At 41.3% G+C, this 17,398-nt stretch overlaps 1 protein-coding gene across 1 annotated transcript in view; it reads left to right on the top strand.

The window, feature by feature from the left end:
* EML4 (echinoderm microtubule associated protein like 4) overlaps nt 1-12,817 on the top strand; it is a 99,234-nt gene extending 86,417 nt beyond the window's left edge. Inside the window, exons 21-24 of the mRNA XM_009888646.1 lie at nt 3,532-3,619; nt 4,894-4,992; nt 9,361-9,491; nt 9,993-12,817. Coding sequence (XP_009886948.1) covers nt 3,532-3,619; nt 4,894-4,992; nt 9,361-9,491; nt 9,993-10,457 — 783 coding nt within the window. The 3' untranslated portion in view covers nt 10,458-12,817. The remainder of the gene's footprint in view (nt 1-3,531; nt 3,620-4,893; nt 4,993-9,360; nt 9,492-9,992) is intronic.
* Nucleotides 12,818-17,398: the final 4,581 nt, after the last annotated feature.

The following is a 17,398-nucleotide window of genomic DNA, read 5'->3' on the forward strand; positions in this document are numbered from 1 at the left end:
AGGGAAAGGGCTGAGCCTACAGGAGGGTCAGACCAGGGGCTCAGTGGGGCTTATGGGGACGGCAGCAGCTGACTGCGCCTTAGGACAGAGTTTCACCCCATCACTTATTTGTTAACTGTAAAAGATGGTTAAAGAACCCCGTTGCTCAAAGATAGCTAATCTTAATGTATGTAATATTTAGCTCGCTATGTACTTTAAGGTCTCTGTGAGCTCTTTGAAGATGTATGAGATCATTTATTTCTTTATATTGTATGTATTATGCTCAGGAGAGAGCATATGGCAATTTAAACCAGCGTCGACTGATGCTTGGGCCCCCTTGGCCCTACGTTGTAGGATAGTGTTTCGGAGGTACAATTCGTTTTCAGATCATACCACTTTATTAAATAGCATTACTAGTAAGTGATCTCAGAATTCTAAAGCTGCTAATAGCTGGGAATATTAATCAATAACCAGTTTCCAGTGTACTGAGTATGGTGAAGCTGCACTGGAAAGGGTTTCTCTCCTTCGTTGCCTTTTTTCTCCTGTATGCAGCTTCTTGTCAGGCATCTGTATGTCTGTCTGTACCTCTGCCTTGGCAGGAAAGGGGTTTGTAGAAATTGAGCTGAGAGAAATGAACATCGTTATACTCAGGCAGAAGACTTAAGGCTTCAAAGCACATTTCTGTTAACCTTTTTTTTTTTTTTCTTTTCTTTTTTTTCCTTCAGTCTGAGTGACTGCGTGTAGAAGCCAAAATTAGCAACCTGGTTTCTGTCGGGGCTGAGCTCCCCTGACCCTTCCAGCGTGTGCAGAAGGCAGCAGCGTGTTAGTTAGCTGACCAGAGCTTATGCTGCCGATCAGGTTTCAGGCGCTCTGCGCCTCCCCTCCGCTGCCTGCCAGAACGCTGCCGGGTCCGTACCAGCTTGATGCTAAGCAGGGAGACACCCGGGCATGCTCAGGACCTGCAGCGTTCTCCTGGCCGGTGCTTGGGCGCTGGCACCACGTCCTTCTGGCATTCTTCTGTCATTCAGTAGCCTTGCGGGTGACCTCCAAGTAGGATGACTCAGTCCTCCTGGTAGTCAACTTCTGGTTGTTTCTTCCAACTTGAATACATTACTTGAATGCTTGCAGAAGGATTTTATCTACTGAACCAGCATCGGCTTGTGCATAAGGGCTGTATGCCTACTGTTACGTTTAAATCCCCTTTCAGTCACGACCAGGCTTTCTGCTGCTGCCGGAAAGGCGAGCCTCTGACCTGTGAGCGTGTTTTCACAGTGAGGGATGGTGTTGGTTGTGATCAGAAAGAATTTCAGATGAGCCGAAACAACCGTTTCGACTTGTGCAGCTGTTTTTTGAGGGCTCCAGCTATGCAGACAGAAGTGTGAAGGTATGGGCTGGGTTATGAACTTCCAACATGTCAGCAGCTCCAAGGTAGCTGGCGCTGTCTCTGTTTGTCTTACATCAGCGATATCTGTTAGCAAAGGAGAAGCAAGTGGTGCGCATTTACCAAGAGGGCTGTGGGGTGAAAGCCACACAGGCAGCCAGGTTGAATTATTTGATACACTGGACTTAACCTGAAATAATTAGTGTGCCTGTTCTATAGGCTGTGGGCATTTCAGCCCTTGCACCGCTTAAGTCTGAAGCAGATAAACATTGCCAATGAAGGAGAGGGTTTCCATGTAGTCTGATAGTTTTACTAGCCAGTGATGGTGTGAATAATCATGTTGATTGTATATAAAGGTACAGAAAAAGAAAGAGCAAAATGTTGCCTTATCAGCGGGCAGCTACCAAAGAAAGATTTTAATGGAAAATGAGATCGTCCTATTGAAAATATTATGACAATGTTATGTTCCAGTTCACCATTCGGTGATCGCTTGCCTGAAGGGATTTTGCAGCATGGAGCCCCCTGGCCCATTGCTTTGTTCCCTCCCCCACCGCCCCCAGGAATTTTAACAGCTGCCAAATGTCTGGCAGGATTTAGTAAATGACTGACCAGTTCTTTTCCATGTTGGAGTTCGTTTGCGAATTTGAAGACTTGGAAAATAAGGGGGGGGGAGGGAGAAAAAAATCCTAGCCAATTGTGCATAATTTTTTTTTTCTAAATACCAAGTTTTCATGTCAATATCATATATCCCACCCATGACTGCAAAGTAGTTATGTCAATACACAGTTCCTCTGCTTGAGGCTGAGACTAGTTCATAAATAAATACATCTTAAAGGCTAGCTTTTCTCCTAAGTGCTTTTGCAGTCTCTTACAGCGGACCTGGGGACAGGGAGAGAGACATGGCTGTATTTCTAGATGTAATTCTGGAAGCAATCAGCATCTCTTAGAGCTCTCTAGAGGAGGTTGGCGTGGTGGGTGGTGCAGTGCAGTGCTCCAGCGAGGCCCTGGCACGGCGGGTGCAGGCTGGGCCAGGAGACCTTGCAGAGCACGGAGGGACACCATCTTCATAATGCCCACCGAGATGGATTGGCATCTGTCAGTCAAGAAAGTGACATTTTGTTGCCTGGCAGAATGACGAGGAAGGGGAGAAAATGGATGGTCGTACAAGGGGAAGAGGAGCATTAAGAAGAAATGGAAGGGTGAAAGAAGAAAAGAGTGATGCGGATGTCACTTTTGTTAATTTATTAAATTAACAGAAAATTTATTAAATTAAAGAGAGAGAATTTATTCCTACCTTACACAAATTTGCGGCTACTCTGGAGCCTCTCATGTCTTTATTATTACTGTTATTACTACCAACAAAAAAGTTTGTGCACAGGAAGAATATTCTGACCAGCTGCATTTAGCTTCTCCCACAAAAACAAAGATGGGTGTTTAGCCCTCAGTGTGCTCTTGATGATGATAACTAAGCAATTAGGCCAAAGTGTTTTGATTGTTATATAGATGACTCTGTGTCTATAGGGAAAACTGCTTTTGAAGCTGGCACTAACATGCATGCATTGTAAGAAGCACAGCAGAAACTTTCAAAAAACTTAGGAGGGTATTCTTGTAACACTAGTCCTTGATCTGGTAGTTTTACATGGTGGTTGTTAACTGAGGTATCCTAAGTTTTTAGGATGAGCAAAAGTTATTTGAAAGTGCGTGCATTTAATGAAAATTACTTTGAATGGATAGAGAAATAAAATAGAGTCCCATCTGCTGCTTTTCTGTTGGGATCTAAAAATGATCCTATGCAAGTTACTTGCCTTTCTCAATTAGTAGCAATGTATTCTTTCTTAATTCAAGTATAAATGTGAGTTCGTTTGTATTTTAGCAACGTACCTTTTAGGAGTAAATCATTCTGGGGTCCGAGAGGGACAGCACCGCTTACAAGTGAAGAATCCACCATGTGGTGGGAGAGGCATGGTGCCCAGCCTGCGTTTGTTTAGCTGTTGGCGAGCGTGGCACTGGGCAGTAAGGAGCCTTTAAAGGAGCACAAGTGAACTGTGGCAGACTGGGGTGGGTGGGGAGGTGCTTTTTTGCTGTTAGCTGTCCCGTCTGTGGGTGCAACTTCTGCTTCTGTTTGAATTAAAATACACGTTTCATATTGGTGTTACTGCATTCTTCTCCAGGGACATTCCAGCTATATTACCCACCTTGACTGGTCCCCAGACAACAAGTATATAATGTCAAACTCAGGAGACTATGAAATACTATACTGTAAGTATGAAATTAAATTCACTGGAAACAGAAGTATGTATTAGCTGTCAGAATATTTAGAAGAGTGTGTTTGATCAGGACTGTACAAAATGCTCACTGACAAAGGAAGCAATTTGAACTTGTGTAACCTGATCTCTTGATGTTATTCAGAGCTGTGTATTACCTAATGGCAATGCCAAATATAGCTTACTTCTTTACAAGGTCATAAATCAGTTTAACAGCATAGAATTTACAGAACAAGTGGCACTACGTTTTGATGTTGGCCCAAAGTTCTGTAGATTGAAAATAATATATACAGTTGTCCAATTAATGTCAACAGTACCAGTTATTTTGGGGGAATAAAATCAGTGGGTCTGTGCCACTGTTCTGGGGTTTCTTTTTTTAACTTTTCTCTTGGCAGGTGGTGTTGAAAACTAAGCAAAGCAATAATACTAGTTTAATGAGTTAGGAGTAATAATGTTTTTGTGTTTGTCTTTTAACACACGAAAATAGGAACTTAATGTATATTGGTTATGTCAGAAGTTCAGTATGCATAGTATGTATCGGTCTGTTTTTAAATTGTTTTTTGTATTGTTGTCTTCTTGTGGTTTTAACGAGATCCAAGAGGATTGTAGTTCTGTTCCTGTACAGGCAAGAAGAGCCATCAGTTTAAATAGCTGTCACCTTAACATGTTCTTTCTGCATGTCACAACTTAGGTTTCAAATGTGGATAATGCAATATCTCAGTCTTCCAAAAGGAGGTGTTGGTGTTCATAATTGCCTGTATAGGGAAGCAAAGAGCTGTGACCCGTTAGTACCGGGCTGGTGTATTGAAAGATGGACGTTCTTTTGGGAAACAATCTTTCATTTTCTAGTTGGAATTTGGAAAGCCGTCTAAGGCTCCTTTAGCAGTAGTTTCTCACTGTTTTAAAAGCAGAGTTTCGTGAATGATTGATTGAGTTTTAGCACATCAATGGAGCTGGTAGGTAGGAGAAATTATTCTATTACAGACTCTATTAAAGCAATTTGTAGAGTAGGTAGCAAGGGACCCAAACTGGAAGTGTTTTCAAGGTACGCTGATCTGAAGAAGGAAATGAGAAGTAAATGTGACTCTTAAATACCAAGCAAAGGTTCAAGTATCTGGAATTCTATAAAGGTACTGGTCTGTCTTTGTTTCTACAGTGTGATTCCAGATTGGTTTTAAGATATGTTTATTTACTATCTTAGCACCTTCAAAGAGCACATACGTAAATATAAAATTATATGTCATAACTCATCATTCAATTTTTTTGCAGGGGACATTCCAAGTGGCTGTAAGCTAATCAGGAATCGTTCTGACTGTAAGGATATAGATTGGACGACATACACGTGTGTGCTAGGCTTCCAGGTGTTTGGTAAGCACTGTTTGACTTGCTTTTAAGCTATTCACGCTGTGCTTTTGTGTTTTCTTTTGCTTCAATTTGTCATCAGAAATGCGCTGTTAATGGTTATTGAGGGTGGTGCTGAGATGACAGACTAAAGAGACTGACCACAATGCCTGTCTGTGATACAGAGCACTGGATGCTCTGTAGACAATGTATAATTGATTTATATTTAGTCTTGAAGTTTGGGATTTGATTTTTCTGCTGTCATTTTAGGCTACCAATTTCGGAGGCACTGAAGCAAAAAGCTGATATTTTGACGTGCTTATATGGCACATGTGCATTCTCATTTGCTTACCTTGTTTTGGGATAGGAACAAGACTGTGTGAGTGTAGGTTATAGTTCATGACTTAAAATCATACTTAAAATCATGACAGCACTTTGATACCTGTAGTCAAAGGTGAGTAGACTGCTTCTAAAGAGTAAAAATGCTTTAAAGATTGAACAGATTCTTTACCTAGTAGTTTATTTTTTTAAATGTAAAAAAAAAAAATTACAAAGCTGACAGATCTGATTTAACAGTGCAGTTTGAGACTGTGGCCAAACAGTTTAAACTGCTTTTGCTGAAGACAACTCTGTTGGCCATAAATGAGGAGCCCCTCTCTGAGGAGTTGAAAAGTATGGTTCAGCCTGTCAGTGTTGTGAAAGCAAGTTGTGTGAGCGGGATGCTGAACCTCTTGCCTCCACTGCTGAGATCAGATACCTGCCTCTGTTCTTTGTGTAGGAAACATCAAACCCAGGTAAATCAGCAAATTCTTTAGTGGTGAGGGTTAGGTTTACAAATATTTTCTTCAAAGCTAGCAGGAGTTAAACTTTGAACATCAGTTCATATGCAGTATAGAAGTAAATCTTTCTGTAGCTTCTGACACCTATCGTGCATATTTTAGAACCGTTACGTGCTTAGTGAGCAAGTAGTCTTAAAGGATTGCAGCTGGTTTGTGGGCTAAAACTGACACTCTTCTGTGGCATATTGGTTGGGTGGAGGGCATTTGGTGTTTTATAACCAGGCTTGATTTCCTTTCTGGGTACCAAAGATCTGAGGCAGAGCAGGGAAAATAAAGAGATTAGAGAAGGAAGCTGACTGGTTGATAAACTGCATAAATATTTTTGAGTTGTTTGGAGCTTGAGGTAGGTAGCAGAAATCAACGGGAGCGTGCTGTTTCTGGAGCTGAATACTGTTGCTTATTGCTAGTTTGATGAAAATATTGGCTCCCGTTAGCCTGAGAATTGTGAACCGCGTTGTGTGCGTGTTTGGTTTTTTTTTCAGTCTGTCTGGGTGAATTAGAGAGTGGATGGCTGTTTCCTCCTGATGCGCTGTGCATTTTGCTCCACAGCAGTCATTTCCTCACTGTCTTTGCTGCTGTGACTGAAATAATAGTGCAACACAAATGCCTTTTTTTAAAATGGAGTATCAGAAGATTCAGGAGACATTAGAGAAAATGAAAAGCAAAACTCTCTTTCACACTAATGTGACAACTTTCTCCAGGAGCAATGAAAAAAATTTGTACAGACTGAATATTCCTTCTGGAATAGCCTTGGAGCTGAAGCCATTTTACCTTTCATGAAGAGTACTTCAATCTACCAGAAGCGTGGAGGTAGCAGGCAGTGGCGCTGTTGCTACTGAACTCTTACCACTATGTTTGGTAGTTGGTGGAGCAGAGTAAGGAGAGCAGCTCTCTGAATCCCAGTGCTTTCCCAGAAGTGTCCTTTACTCCTGATCTAAGGACACGAGGTGTGGGAGTGCAGGAAGAGTTTGATTTCACATCTAAACCATTGGCTTTGTCTCTTCAACAGCTGCTGGGTAGAAGCTACTGGTGACTGGGGCCAGGCTGGAGATGAGCAGTTCCCGTAACTGCTGTTTTGAGAAGCCTTTTTACTTTCTGTTTTTAAAAAGCAGACAAGTCTGCTCATCCTGTCTGCATTCCCTTTTGGATTAATACAAACTTTAACCACTCTGGATTAAGTTTAATTAGTCTCAACTGCTTTAAAAATCTTCAGTGTTCCAGAGGACACGGGAGTGAAGTAGATAAAGCAGATAATGTGATGTTATTCTGGGGCAGAACAGAATATATTTAAACTTCGTAGCCAAGATTCATCATGTTTTAATTTTATATTGTCTGGTAGTCTGACACCCTTTGCAGAATCTTAAAATTATGGTTTGGTCTCAGACAAAGGCAAGTATTTTCCCATTAAATCAGACAGTGCAGCTAGGCCAACCTAGCAGATATTTGCTGCCCAAAGAAGTCTGGCTTTGACCCGAGGGTCAGCTGGCTCAGGGATCCAAACAACCTGGGGGCTGCTCACGTTGATGTTCAGGAGGGAAGGTTAAGTTTATGGGATCTGGGCTTTTGGGTATGTGTTTTACTAATTTAGCTCTGTGGATAGTGTGTCCGTAAGCTCAGGCATTGAACTGTTGTCAGCACAAGAAAGAGGATGGAAATGCATGGTTCGGATGAGAATAGCATCACTCCTTTTTGGCAGTTGATATTACTATATTGGCTCAGCGGTATCATCAGTCTGCACCCCGAGCACTTAAAGTCACTCTCTCGTTTACTGCACGCTTCCCACACTTTCGTCTGAGCAGATTCTTTTGAGAGGCTTACTGCTGGCTAGCAGAATTTATTAAAATTGAAGTGCTGCTGTCATACCTAATAACAAAATCCTATTATTTTGGGAGGTTTTGTTATTTTTACAGTTATGAAGAACTAAGTCATATTAACGTCTTGGTTTTTGCATGTTTGCCTGATGCATCGAAAGCAAATCCTGCTGCCTTATAACAAAGGCTTGTCTTACCTTTACAGCTGTTAAAGGAATTTGTGAACACAAAAGATGTATAGTAAGAGATGCAATCTTGAATATTAGTCTTTTTAATCTAAAATTAAAAAGAAGAGGAAACGGCACAGCTGTTCGACACAGTCTGCCTAAGGTGGTAGCTGAAACTTCAGGAAACTGATTGGAAGTTCATTTATTACTCCCACCTGATGACAGTATTTTATATATAGAATGCAGGAGAAAGTTAAAATTTATTCATTTTGAGCTACTTGAAAATTCCTAAATCGTATATATTTTTCAGATTAATTTCATTGATGTGAGAGCACTAAAATATTTCTGAATAAATTTAGCATTTTATGTCTTCATGTAGTAAATTACCTAAATGTAGTTTACTGGCATTGTAACAAGCTACCTTTGTTATTCTTCAGAGAAAATAAAGTTCTTACTCCACCCAGTGACAATGGAAAAAAAACACTTTAAGTTAAACTCTATTTGTCATTTTGCTTAAAAACAAGAAGGGATAGCGTGGGAGTTTGAAAAAGATAAGGCAATTCTAAGTTGGCGTTTTGCGCTGTGTAAAATAGTAGACAGCACACGTGTTTTATTTTACCAAAGTCAAAGGGAGGAAGAAGATATTTTCATACCTGATAATGGACATCACTTTTGGTCAATCAGACACAGTTTTTTGGGGTGGGAGGTGAAATTTGGGGGGGAAATTTCCTCCAAACTCCTGAACTAATCAGAAACACAACTCTGAGCTGTAAAAGTATGGTACCTTTGGTATAAATTAGTATCTTATCACCCCTTGCTTACCTTTTGTTCAGCTTTTCTTGCAGATGTGAATCATCAGTTTTGTTATGGGAATTTCTAGGGTATTTATTTTTTGTTAAAACTAGAGCCTCCCCCCTCCCCAATTTATTCAGTACTTTTCATCCAGGCGATGTTGTTATTCTTTTGTCTAGACATATCAGTGTCATTCTTTTCACATAAAAGCATATTGAATTGTACTTAAGCACTTGACAGCACTTACATCTATGAAACTTGTACAGGCTGGGTTTCTGTGCAAAGCATCATCAATCAGTTGTCTCCTTTGACTCATGCAAACACTAAAAGTTGCTCCAGATTTAAAATAAAACCAAATGAAATCTTTGTATAATGTACAGTACCTGGGCTCGTTCCATGCTTCAGCATCAGTTTTGCTTTTAAAATGTTCATGTATGAATGAAAGTGTTAAATGAAGAGTTGCCAGATTTAGCGGCAAACTTAATCCTAAAATAAGCTTTAAAGAAGACACAGGTTTTGAACAGGAAACCCATCAAGCCCGAGAGGTTATCCTGGCCGAGGCCAAGGGTTTGGAGGGACAGGGGGTGCGGGAGCAGCATTATACTAGCAAAATATCAATGATGTTTAATGCAATGCATATTCCATTTTCCGGTTGAATGTCTTTATTTACCTTTTGTTAAGCTTACATTTTCTCACAGCTTTATAGATTGTATTTTTGTTTATGGATTGTCTTTTAATTGATTTCTAAAACTACCATCACTAAATATCTGCTCTACTCTCTCCTAGGAGTTTGGCCGGAAGGATCAGATGGGACAGACATAAATGCCCTTGTCAGATCCCATAACCGAAAAGTGATAGCAGTTGCTGATGACTTTTGTAAGGTCCATCTCTTTCAGTATCCCTGTTCCAAGCCAAAGGTAAGTCTAGACCAGTCTAGTCTATGTGCTTGTTTGCATTGCATAAAGCTTTCCTTGCCAGACACCTGCTTCCAGCTCAGTCGTTTTGGAACGTAGCAGCCAAATAGCTCATTTATAGCTGAGAACAGTGCTAGAGACAAAAGCATGGTTTTCCCCATGAAGTTTACATATAAAATAGAAAATATAAAATAGTGTACCTAAAAGTGAAGTGGAAATAGTTATCCTTAAGTTCTGGAGCAGAGGCTTGATGCTTTCTGCTGGCTGGATTTGGTGTTAAGTCCGTTACTTTTTCCGTAAAGATCTGAATCTGTCCCAAGGTACAAACCTTAAGAAGAGAGGATGTATTGTGGGAGGAAACGTAATATAAATATAATTCTTTAGTCTTATGTGAACAAAGAGCTGTCTTGAAAGGCTAAGCAAAAATAGTAGTAGGTCGAGATTTCGGTATCGTGTGCTCTTGTAGTCAAGCATGTGATTTATCTTTCTGCTTGTTTTTGATAGGCTCCAAGTCACAAATACAGCGCTCACAGTAGTCATGTGACAAATGTCAGCTTCACCCATAGCGATGGTCACTTGATTTCAACTGGAGGGAAAGACATGAGTATTATTCAATGGAAACTTGTGGAGAAGGTAACTTTACCACAAAATGACATTGTCGTAGACATCGGTGCAACCAAAGTGCCCATCCCTGCCGGTGAAAATGCTGTACAGTCTCCTGCACCTCTTCCACAGCCTTTTAATGAAATGAACCAAAACGAAAGTGTAACTGGCAGCTCTCCGGCTTCTCTGGAGAGCAACTTGGAGCAGTCTGCAGAGGCCAGCGAAGAGCAAAGCGAGGAGCAAAGCGAGGGGAGCAGCCTGGATCCTGCCGAGCCGGGCTTCGAGGAGCCCTCCAACGAGACGAGCGAGGAGCACAGCGAATCCACGGTCACTGAAGAGCAGCAAGATAACTCACCGGTGTCTTAACACTCCCAGCTCAGGCGGTTGTCATTTTCCCTTGGTGTGTGTGCTTTCATTACAGGGTGAGGGTTCAAATAGGGAAAAGTAGCTGAGATTCATGACCACTCCAGCTTTTGAATTTCAGTGAGATTTTTTTAGTCTGAGCTTCAGTTCAATGTGCGGAACCATCCCAAGGGCCTGGCTTGATGGTCTGTGTCAAGATCTGGTCACAGTCAGTAGTGAACATTACCATAGATCCATTTCAGTTCTGAAATTGCTGTCAGGAAGTGGCATGAAATATATACTGGAAAAAAGGTTAGCTCTGAGAATTAGCGGAAGTAGACCACCTTAACTATGTGAAAGTGCTTTCTGAAAGAACTAAGCTGATGGGAAGCGCTGAGCTGTTCCAGCTGGGGAGTACTGTGCTGCTTTTTCCAGGTGCAAAGACAAACAGAACAACCAAAAAGCTCTTTGTAGGGCTGTTTTCCTTTGTTTTTTCTTAATGAGAAAAATAGAGGAAAAACAATGTAACAATGCCACATGTATGGCGATGCCTTCTTGATCTAACACATATGCAATTCTCTAACACTACTAATTCCTAGTGGAGTCTGGATGTGTTCGCAGTTGGTCTGCCCTGGGTGCTGCTAGTTCTAAGGCAAATCTTGTCGAGGAACGGTGTCGGCTGTTCCATTTTCACAGACTATTTAATAACAGACTAAGCGAATACTGGCGTGTTTCACTTTTCGTGACCTGAAAGTTGATTTAAACTGTAGGACATAATTGTCTTTTCCAAGAATTGCTTGCCTGGAGAGTTTGAAACTTAAAAGAGTCTTTACAGTGACTTTGATGTGAACGGCAGCAAAAGCATGGCAAGAACGCAGAAGTCAGATGGGCTCCAGAGTTAAACTTTAAGCCTTCAAGCAGAACATGCTCCATCCTAGTAGGAGAAATATAAATACAGTTAACTTAAATTATTAAATTGGTGCTTAGGATTAGTGTATTAAGTTGATGTTTTTTTCTTCTGAATTTTTAGAGGTAACTCTAAGAATCATTAAACTGCAATCTCTCCCCGCCCCCTGCCCCGGCTCCTTTAGCAATTGTGATATAAGCATACAGTAATTTAGATGATGATGTGATTTTTTTTTTTATTTGTTTTTTTTCCTAGACTTGCTGATTTTTGTGATTTTTGTTTCCACCCCACCACTCCCCAGGTTGCTCTAAGCCATGCAGCTCTCATGTGGCTATACCTGGCCAGTTACGGGATATCTTGGCATTTGTTATGCATTTGGAAAGTACCTTTTTTTACGAAGTTTGTCAGATAGCTACATTTTTTTCTTAAGTGCATATGTTTCCTACTTAAAAAAGATATAGATTTACTGACAGATACCCATTTCCTATGTACTTGTTTATATTTTGATTACATAGAATTTTCTTTTTTAACTTGCTGCATTGTGCTGGTATTTTAGTTCTTAGTTAGAATATCATGTTTAGAAACTTTGGATGAGTTCATAAGTCTTAATTGTGCAAGCGTTTACGTGATTGTGCCATTCCAAAGTGCATCAAAACTGTCATTCCCTTACTAGTATCTTCTCAGGAGAAATGCTACAGATCAGGTATTTAGTCATCATTTGGAAAGATAAAAACCAATGGACTCCCAAAGGACATTTAGAACATTTATATATAAAATATATAAATATATATATACACGCATATATATATATAAAAAAAAATATCCTCTTGTTTACAACAGTTCCAGAAAACCTCAAAGTAGTTCCCTTCAGACGGAGGGAGATATGGATTCCAAGCAACCCATCTGTTTAAACTGTGCTCTGTACATAGAGTTTTACTGGAGAGCTCTAGTATGCCTGACTTGCAAATTTGCCAAATAGCAGCAATGGAAGATAAAGGTCAACTCATCAAAGTTCTTGGTTCCAAATGAGGAATACGCTGTAGGTTTAGCAAATAATCTTAGTAAAGGAGAAAGGGGTTTAGAGCTAACGAGGCACAGAGCTCTCTCTGTCGTTTTTATGAACTCCACGTAAGCAACACATTTCTTTTTGGAACATCTGCCACCTGGGGTTGCCATGTAAAGTGAGAGTAATAGTTGTGATATTCTTGTGTTTGTAGTTCAGAAGACTCTACTAATATGCAAAAAGCCTTACAGCTTTCAATTGCTGGCAACTACTGTTTAACAAATAATTAAATCTGTGATAATGGATGGAAATGGGTGGGATTATGTAACTGTAGATGTTTTAGAAAAATAATTGTGAATGAATTATGATTAAGAGTGTTTCATGTGAAGATGTTTGAGCCATTTCTATCTGTCATGCATTCCTGTCTCAAGGCAGAAAATTTTGAAGAAAAAAAAAATAAAACAGTCAAAATAACATATTGCAGTATCTTTCTCCACGTCTGTTCTGTTTCCCTCTGTATTTAAAGCGGATGCTGTGATTGCAGTTGCAATGCCTGGGGCTGCAGTTGTGGAAGAACCTTTTTAACTTGTGCTTTTTTGGTCACCTCCCAGACTGCCTAAAAAGAAATAATTTCAGCATCGTGAATAATGCTGGCACTCCTCAATATTGATCGTGTTTACTTTTTGTAAGTTTTATGGCATTTCCCTTTTCCACTTTTGATTAATGGCCTACTAACATTGTCCTACTGTAACTACTTGATGGGCAGCAGAGGATTACAAATATTTGTCCTCGTGCGAAGTACAGTCTACCTTCCTGGGTTCTGCCAGAAGCTTGCTTCTGGAAGTCGTGCGAAAAGTACAAGCTTATTTTGGATATAACGTGTTAAATACCACAATGCTTCCACATTCCCGGTAGTCCCTGTCCAATTGCAGATGCAGAAGGTCACAGTATGCCTAATACATTCCTTGTGAAAGATTCTCGGCCTTTTAAAAAAGGCTTTGAATCATCTCCATTTCTTGCAGCTGGTTTCTGTCTTTCACGAAAGGGGAGGGTGGGGTTGAGAAGAAAGAAACCTGCAAGATAGCCAAATACCTCATGTTTATCCTCGCTTAAAGGAAAACCAAACAAAAATAACATCACTGCCACCCCCTGAGTTTGACTGGAAACCTCAAGGACTCTTCCACCAAATTGTCAGGAGAATGCTGCTGTTCTAACTGGAGCGAGGAGCAGATGTCCTAAGGTGATGCTGTGCGGTTTCCGGCACGTTAGCAGCACCGTGTACCACTTTGCCCTGGGGGCAGCTGTGCAGTGGTATGTTTTTTTTGAGCTCTTCTCCCTTTCTCTCCAAACTCAGCTCAAGGCTTTTGCTACTGCTTCTCCTGGGATGCTCGGTGAGGCAGGAGCCTTCCCGAAGAGCAGGTAAGATGGTCTTCTGTGGGCCTCCCTCGGTGCGGAGGCAGGATGGGGCTCCAAGCGCCCACACTTTTTATGTGGGACAGCAGCACCTGCTGCCAGCTTAGGTAGCTGCGGCGATGGTATTTGTTGCGTGGAGCTGAAGTTTCGGGGTGGAAGCTCCACTGAGGCGTAAAACTATAATGACATCCCATTTTACACGATTGAAATTTCAAATTCTGCATTAAAACGTTTGTTTAGGTTGCATGGTGAAATACATGAATGACTTAAGGATTCTTGCAGTATGCGTCCATATTGGGCGCATGTCATGCAAAGTGGTATTAATTGGATTTACATATAAAGGGCACTGTTAAGGATATTGCCACACACTTTGGTTTGGGTTTTTTTCACCTGTAGAAGTTCCAGGATAGGTGAGGAAGAAGTTAGGGGTGTGGATGGGTGATGATGAGCCGAGCCAAGCATTTCTTAGATTTGATCTTACTGTAATTCACATAAATAACAAGTACGAGTTTTTGCATGTGATGCATGGCAGGATCCTGCCTCTTATTTTTTTTACTCATCCCTAGAATGCATTGATACTGGCTTTGTCTCTGAAAAGAAAGCAAAAATTAAATTTTGATTGTTATATTGATTACGGTCTACATTGAACAGTACATGGTATTTTCTATTTTGTGCTTCATTTCCTTCAGTTGGGTGCAGTATTTCAGTTGAATCAGGACAAAAATAACTAGAACATCCTTGTGAAATTTAAGCTCGGCCGAGCCAGACAAACAAAAAATTCTCCTTTCCGCTGCCTCATGCCAATAAAATCTTGGTTCCGGGCAATGAAAGGATTAATATTACGTGGGGTGGATTTTACTTGTGTGATATTTGTGCTGCTTGTTTGCTTTCCTTCTGAGCAAGTCCGAGCCCATTGCCTAATCTTTATTTCTGACAGATGTTTTATGTACTAATACTTTAATCGACAGAGAATGAAAACTACTTACAGTAGGATTATACAATTTAGAAGACTGGGCAGCGTGCACATTTTAATGCATTTAGTGTGCGTGGTGGTGTCTTTGTGTGCCTACACGTCTAGAAGCATCAAAAAGATATGTCTGCTCAAGGACGTGGGTTTTTTGTTTGAAAGAGGAACGTGGATGACTTCACGCCGCAGTGATTTAAGAAGGTTTAGGAGCATGGGGTAAAAAGGCGTTCCCACTGGGACAGCAAGGCGAGTGAACTGGTTTTGGGCAAGAGGACTGGGAGAGGAGGTGCAGTGGTGGGACAGTGGTTGTACCAGAGCTGTTTTTCCCAGGTCAGGTCCCCAATACCCTCCTATGCACGGGTCCAGCTGTCCCCCTCTGTCGGGATGGGCTAAGCAGAAGCTCCCAACACATCCTCTGATGGCTGATGTTCCCTAGGCGACATTTCACACATGCAGGAAGCTTTCAGATAAATGAAAAGCTCCATTGGAGGTCTGCTAGCCTTGTAACCTTAAACTTGCTCAGTTACCTTAACCTGAGCGTAGGCTTTGGATTCCTCTTTATAGAGAGAGAAAAAAATGAAATGGGGAAGCTCAGGTGCCTCCAGGCACAGCTGAGGGTGTTAACAGGAGCACTGGGGAGGGAGGAGGCATGAAATGTCCTGTTGGAGACTCCAGTGGATGGACTTTTGTTGCCATTGAAAAAGGATGGAAAAAATCAAGCCAAAACAAAAACCTCCTGAGACTGTACTTAAGGCACTGTGTCAAAATGACTAAAGCAATTTTAAGGAATAAAGCAACATTATCACTAGGTAATTTTTTTAAAAAGTATATATATAATTAACTCTTTTCACATACCCACACCCCAAATTGCCCTCTGTTAGGTTTTGTCAGTATGTTAAAACCTACAAGAGCTTTTACTTCTGTTAGAAGTACTGGGTGGTTACAGGGTGGTTTTGAGCAACAGCGAGGTCATGCAGATTTTGGCCAGGGTTTACTTTTAATAAACAATTCTAGAAAACTCATTTTCTTCCAGAGAGTTCTACTGACAAACCAATATCTGGAAAGAGTCTCCATCTTCAAGGGATGTGTGTCCTTGTGATTTAAGTGGTGGGTTTTACAGCACAGTGCCACCTTCTGAAGGGGACCTCTGGGCACTTTCCAGCTCTCACCAGACGAGTGATCTCCTGCAGAGACCAGCAAGGTCCGTGCTTTGTTAGCAGCCTCTGCTGCGTCCCTCTGTGTGTGTCACGTTATTTTGCTCTTCAATAACCACCATGCTTTGTCGGTTCTTTGGGACTGCTGTAAAAGCCACTTTCTGTAAATTCTTAAAGACTGTCTGAATTATATTCGGTTACATTGTCTCAGCTTTATTTTTTGATAAAGTGCCTTTAAGTTACTATTTCTAGAACACGCGTTTGTATGGTGAGCCAAGTAAATGCTGCAGATAGCTCTTGAGACTGTATTCCCTATTGAGGGATGTTTCGTCAATTCCATGTTTCTGTCATGCATCACTTGTTTCGCAAGTTGACCTTGCTCCGAATCCTCCCCGTGGCGCAGCCCGCTCTTCGTCCTGTGCACTTTGCTGCCCTCCCAGGCTAAAAGCCAGAGGTGACATTTGCTTTCAAGGCCGCTTCAGAATTTATTTCAGCTTCCTTTGAACACACTGTCTTGCCGTTCCAGTTAATGTCTGTGTGTGTATGCCTGTCCCCTTTTTTCCCTTCCACAGCTCTATCAAATTGAGAGATCAGTCCTTGCACTGGCAATATTTTTTCCTTTTAGCTTAAGTCCATTCACACTTTCCTGTATATCTGTAACATCATACAAAAAAATCATAAAGTCATAAGCTATCTGCATCAGACAAGGGATGCAGCTTCAAAAGCTGTCTAGTATGTAAGCATAAAAATTTTGTATTATTTAAATGAGTGTCTCTGGTGTTGTGTGGAGACTGACAGTAGAACTAGAAACTTAAAAACCACAATTATGTCCAAGGTAAAAGGAACTCGGAACAAACTTGGTGTTATTTCTGCATCAGAGGCCTGAAGGCTCGCCTCATAGCTCAGGAAAACAATAAAAACCAAAGAAAAAGACCCAACAACTAAAGCCTTTGGCTTTACCAAGGCAGACAAAAAAAAAAAAAAAAAGACTTTTTAATTTGACAGAAAGAAGAGGGAGCGAGCAGAGCTACGCCATGCTGTGCGTGCATGGCAGGTGACCTTATGCCAAACTTGCTCTTACTATGTTTCTCCTGGTCCAGAGGTGGGTGTGAGCAGCACCCTGCTGTGGGTGGGCACCCGCTTTTCGAGTGAGGCCGCAGATTCTACTGTAGGCAGAATTTTAGTGGAAAACTTTGTTGTTTTCAGCATTACGTTGACTGGAATTTTTCCTTGAAGGATTGGACAACACAGACTTAAGACTAGAGAGAGAAGTCAGCACCTTGTCCATAAACAGGTACCACAGAATCACAGAGAGGTAGGAGTTGGAAGGGACCTCTGGAATCCAACCCCCCTGCCCAAGCAGGGTTGTCTACAGCAGGTTGCACAGGATGGCATCCAGGTGGGTTTTGAATGTCTCCAGAGTGGGAAACTCCACCACCTCTCTGGGCAGCCTGTGCCAGTGCTCTGCCACCCTCACAGGAAAGAAGTTCCTCCTCATATTAAAATGGAACTTCCTATGCT

The sequence above is a fragment of the Charadrius vociferus genome, unplaced genomic scaffold (genome assembly GCF_000708025.1).
Source record: "Charadrius vociferus isolate BGI_N301 unplaced genomic scaffold, ASM70802v2 scaffold340, whole genome shotgun sequence".
Classification (NCBI taxonomy): domain Eukaryota; kingdom Metazoa; phylum Chordata; class Aves; order Charadriiformes; family Charadriidae; genus Charadrius; species Charadrius vociferus.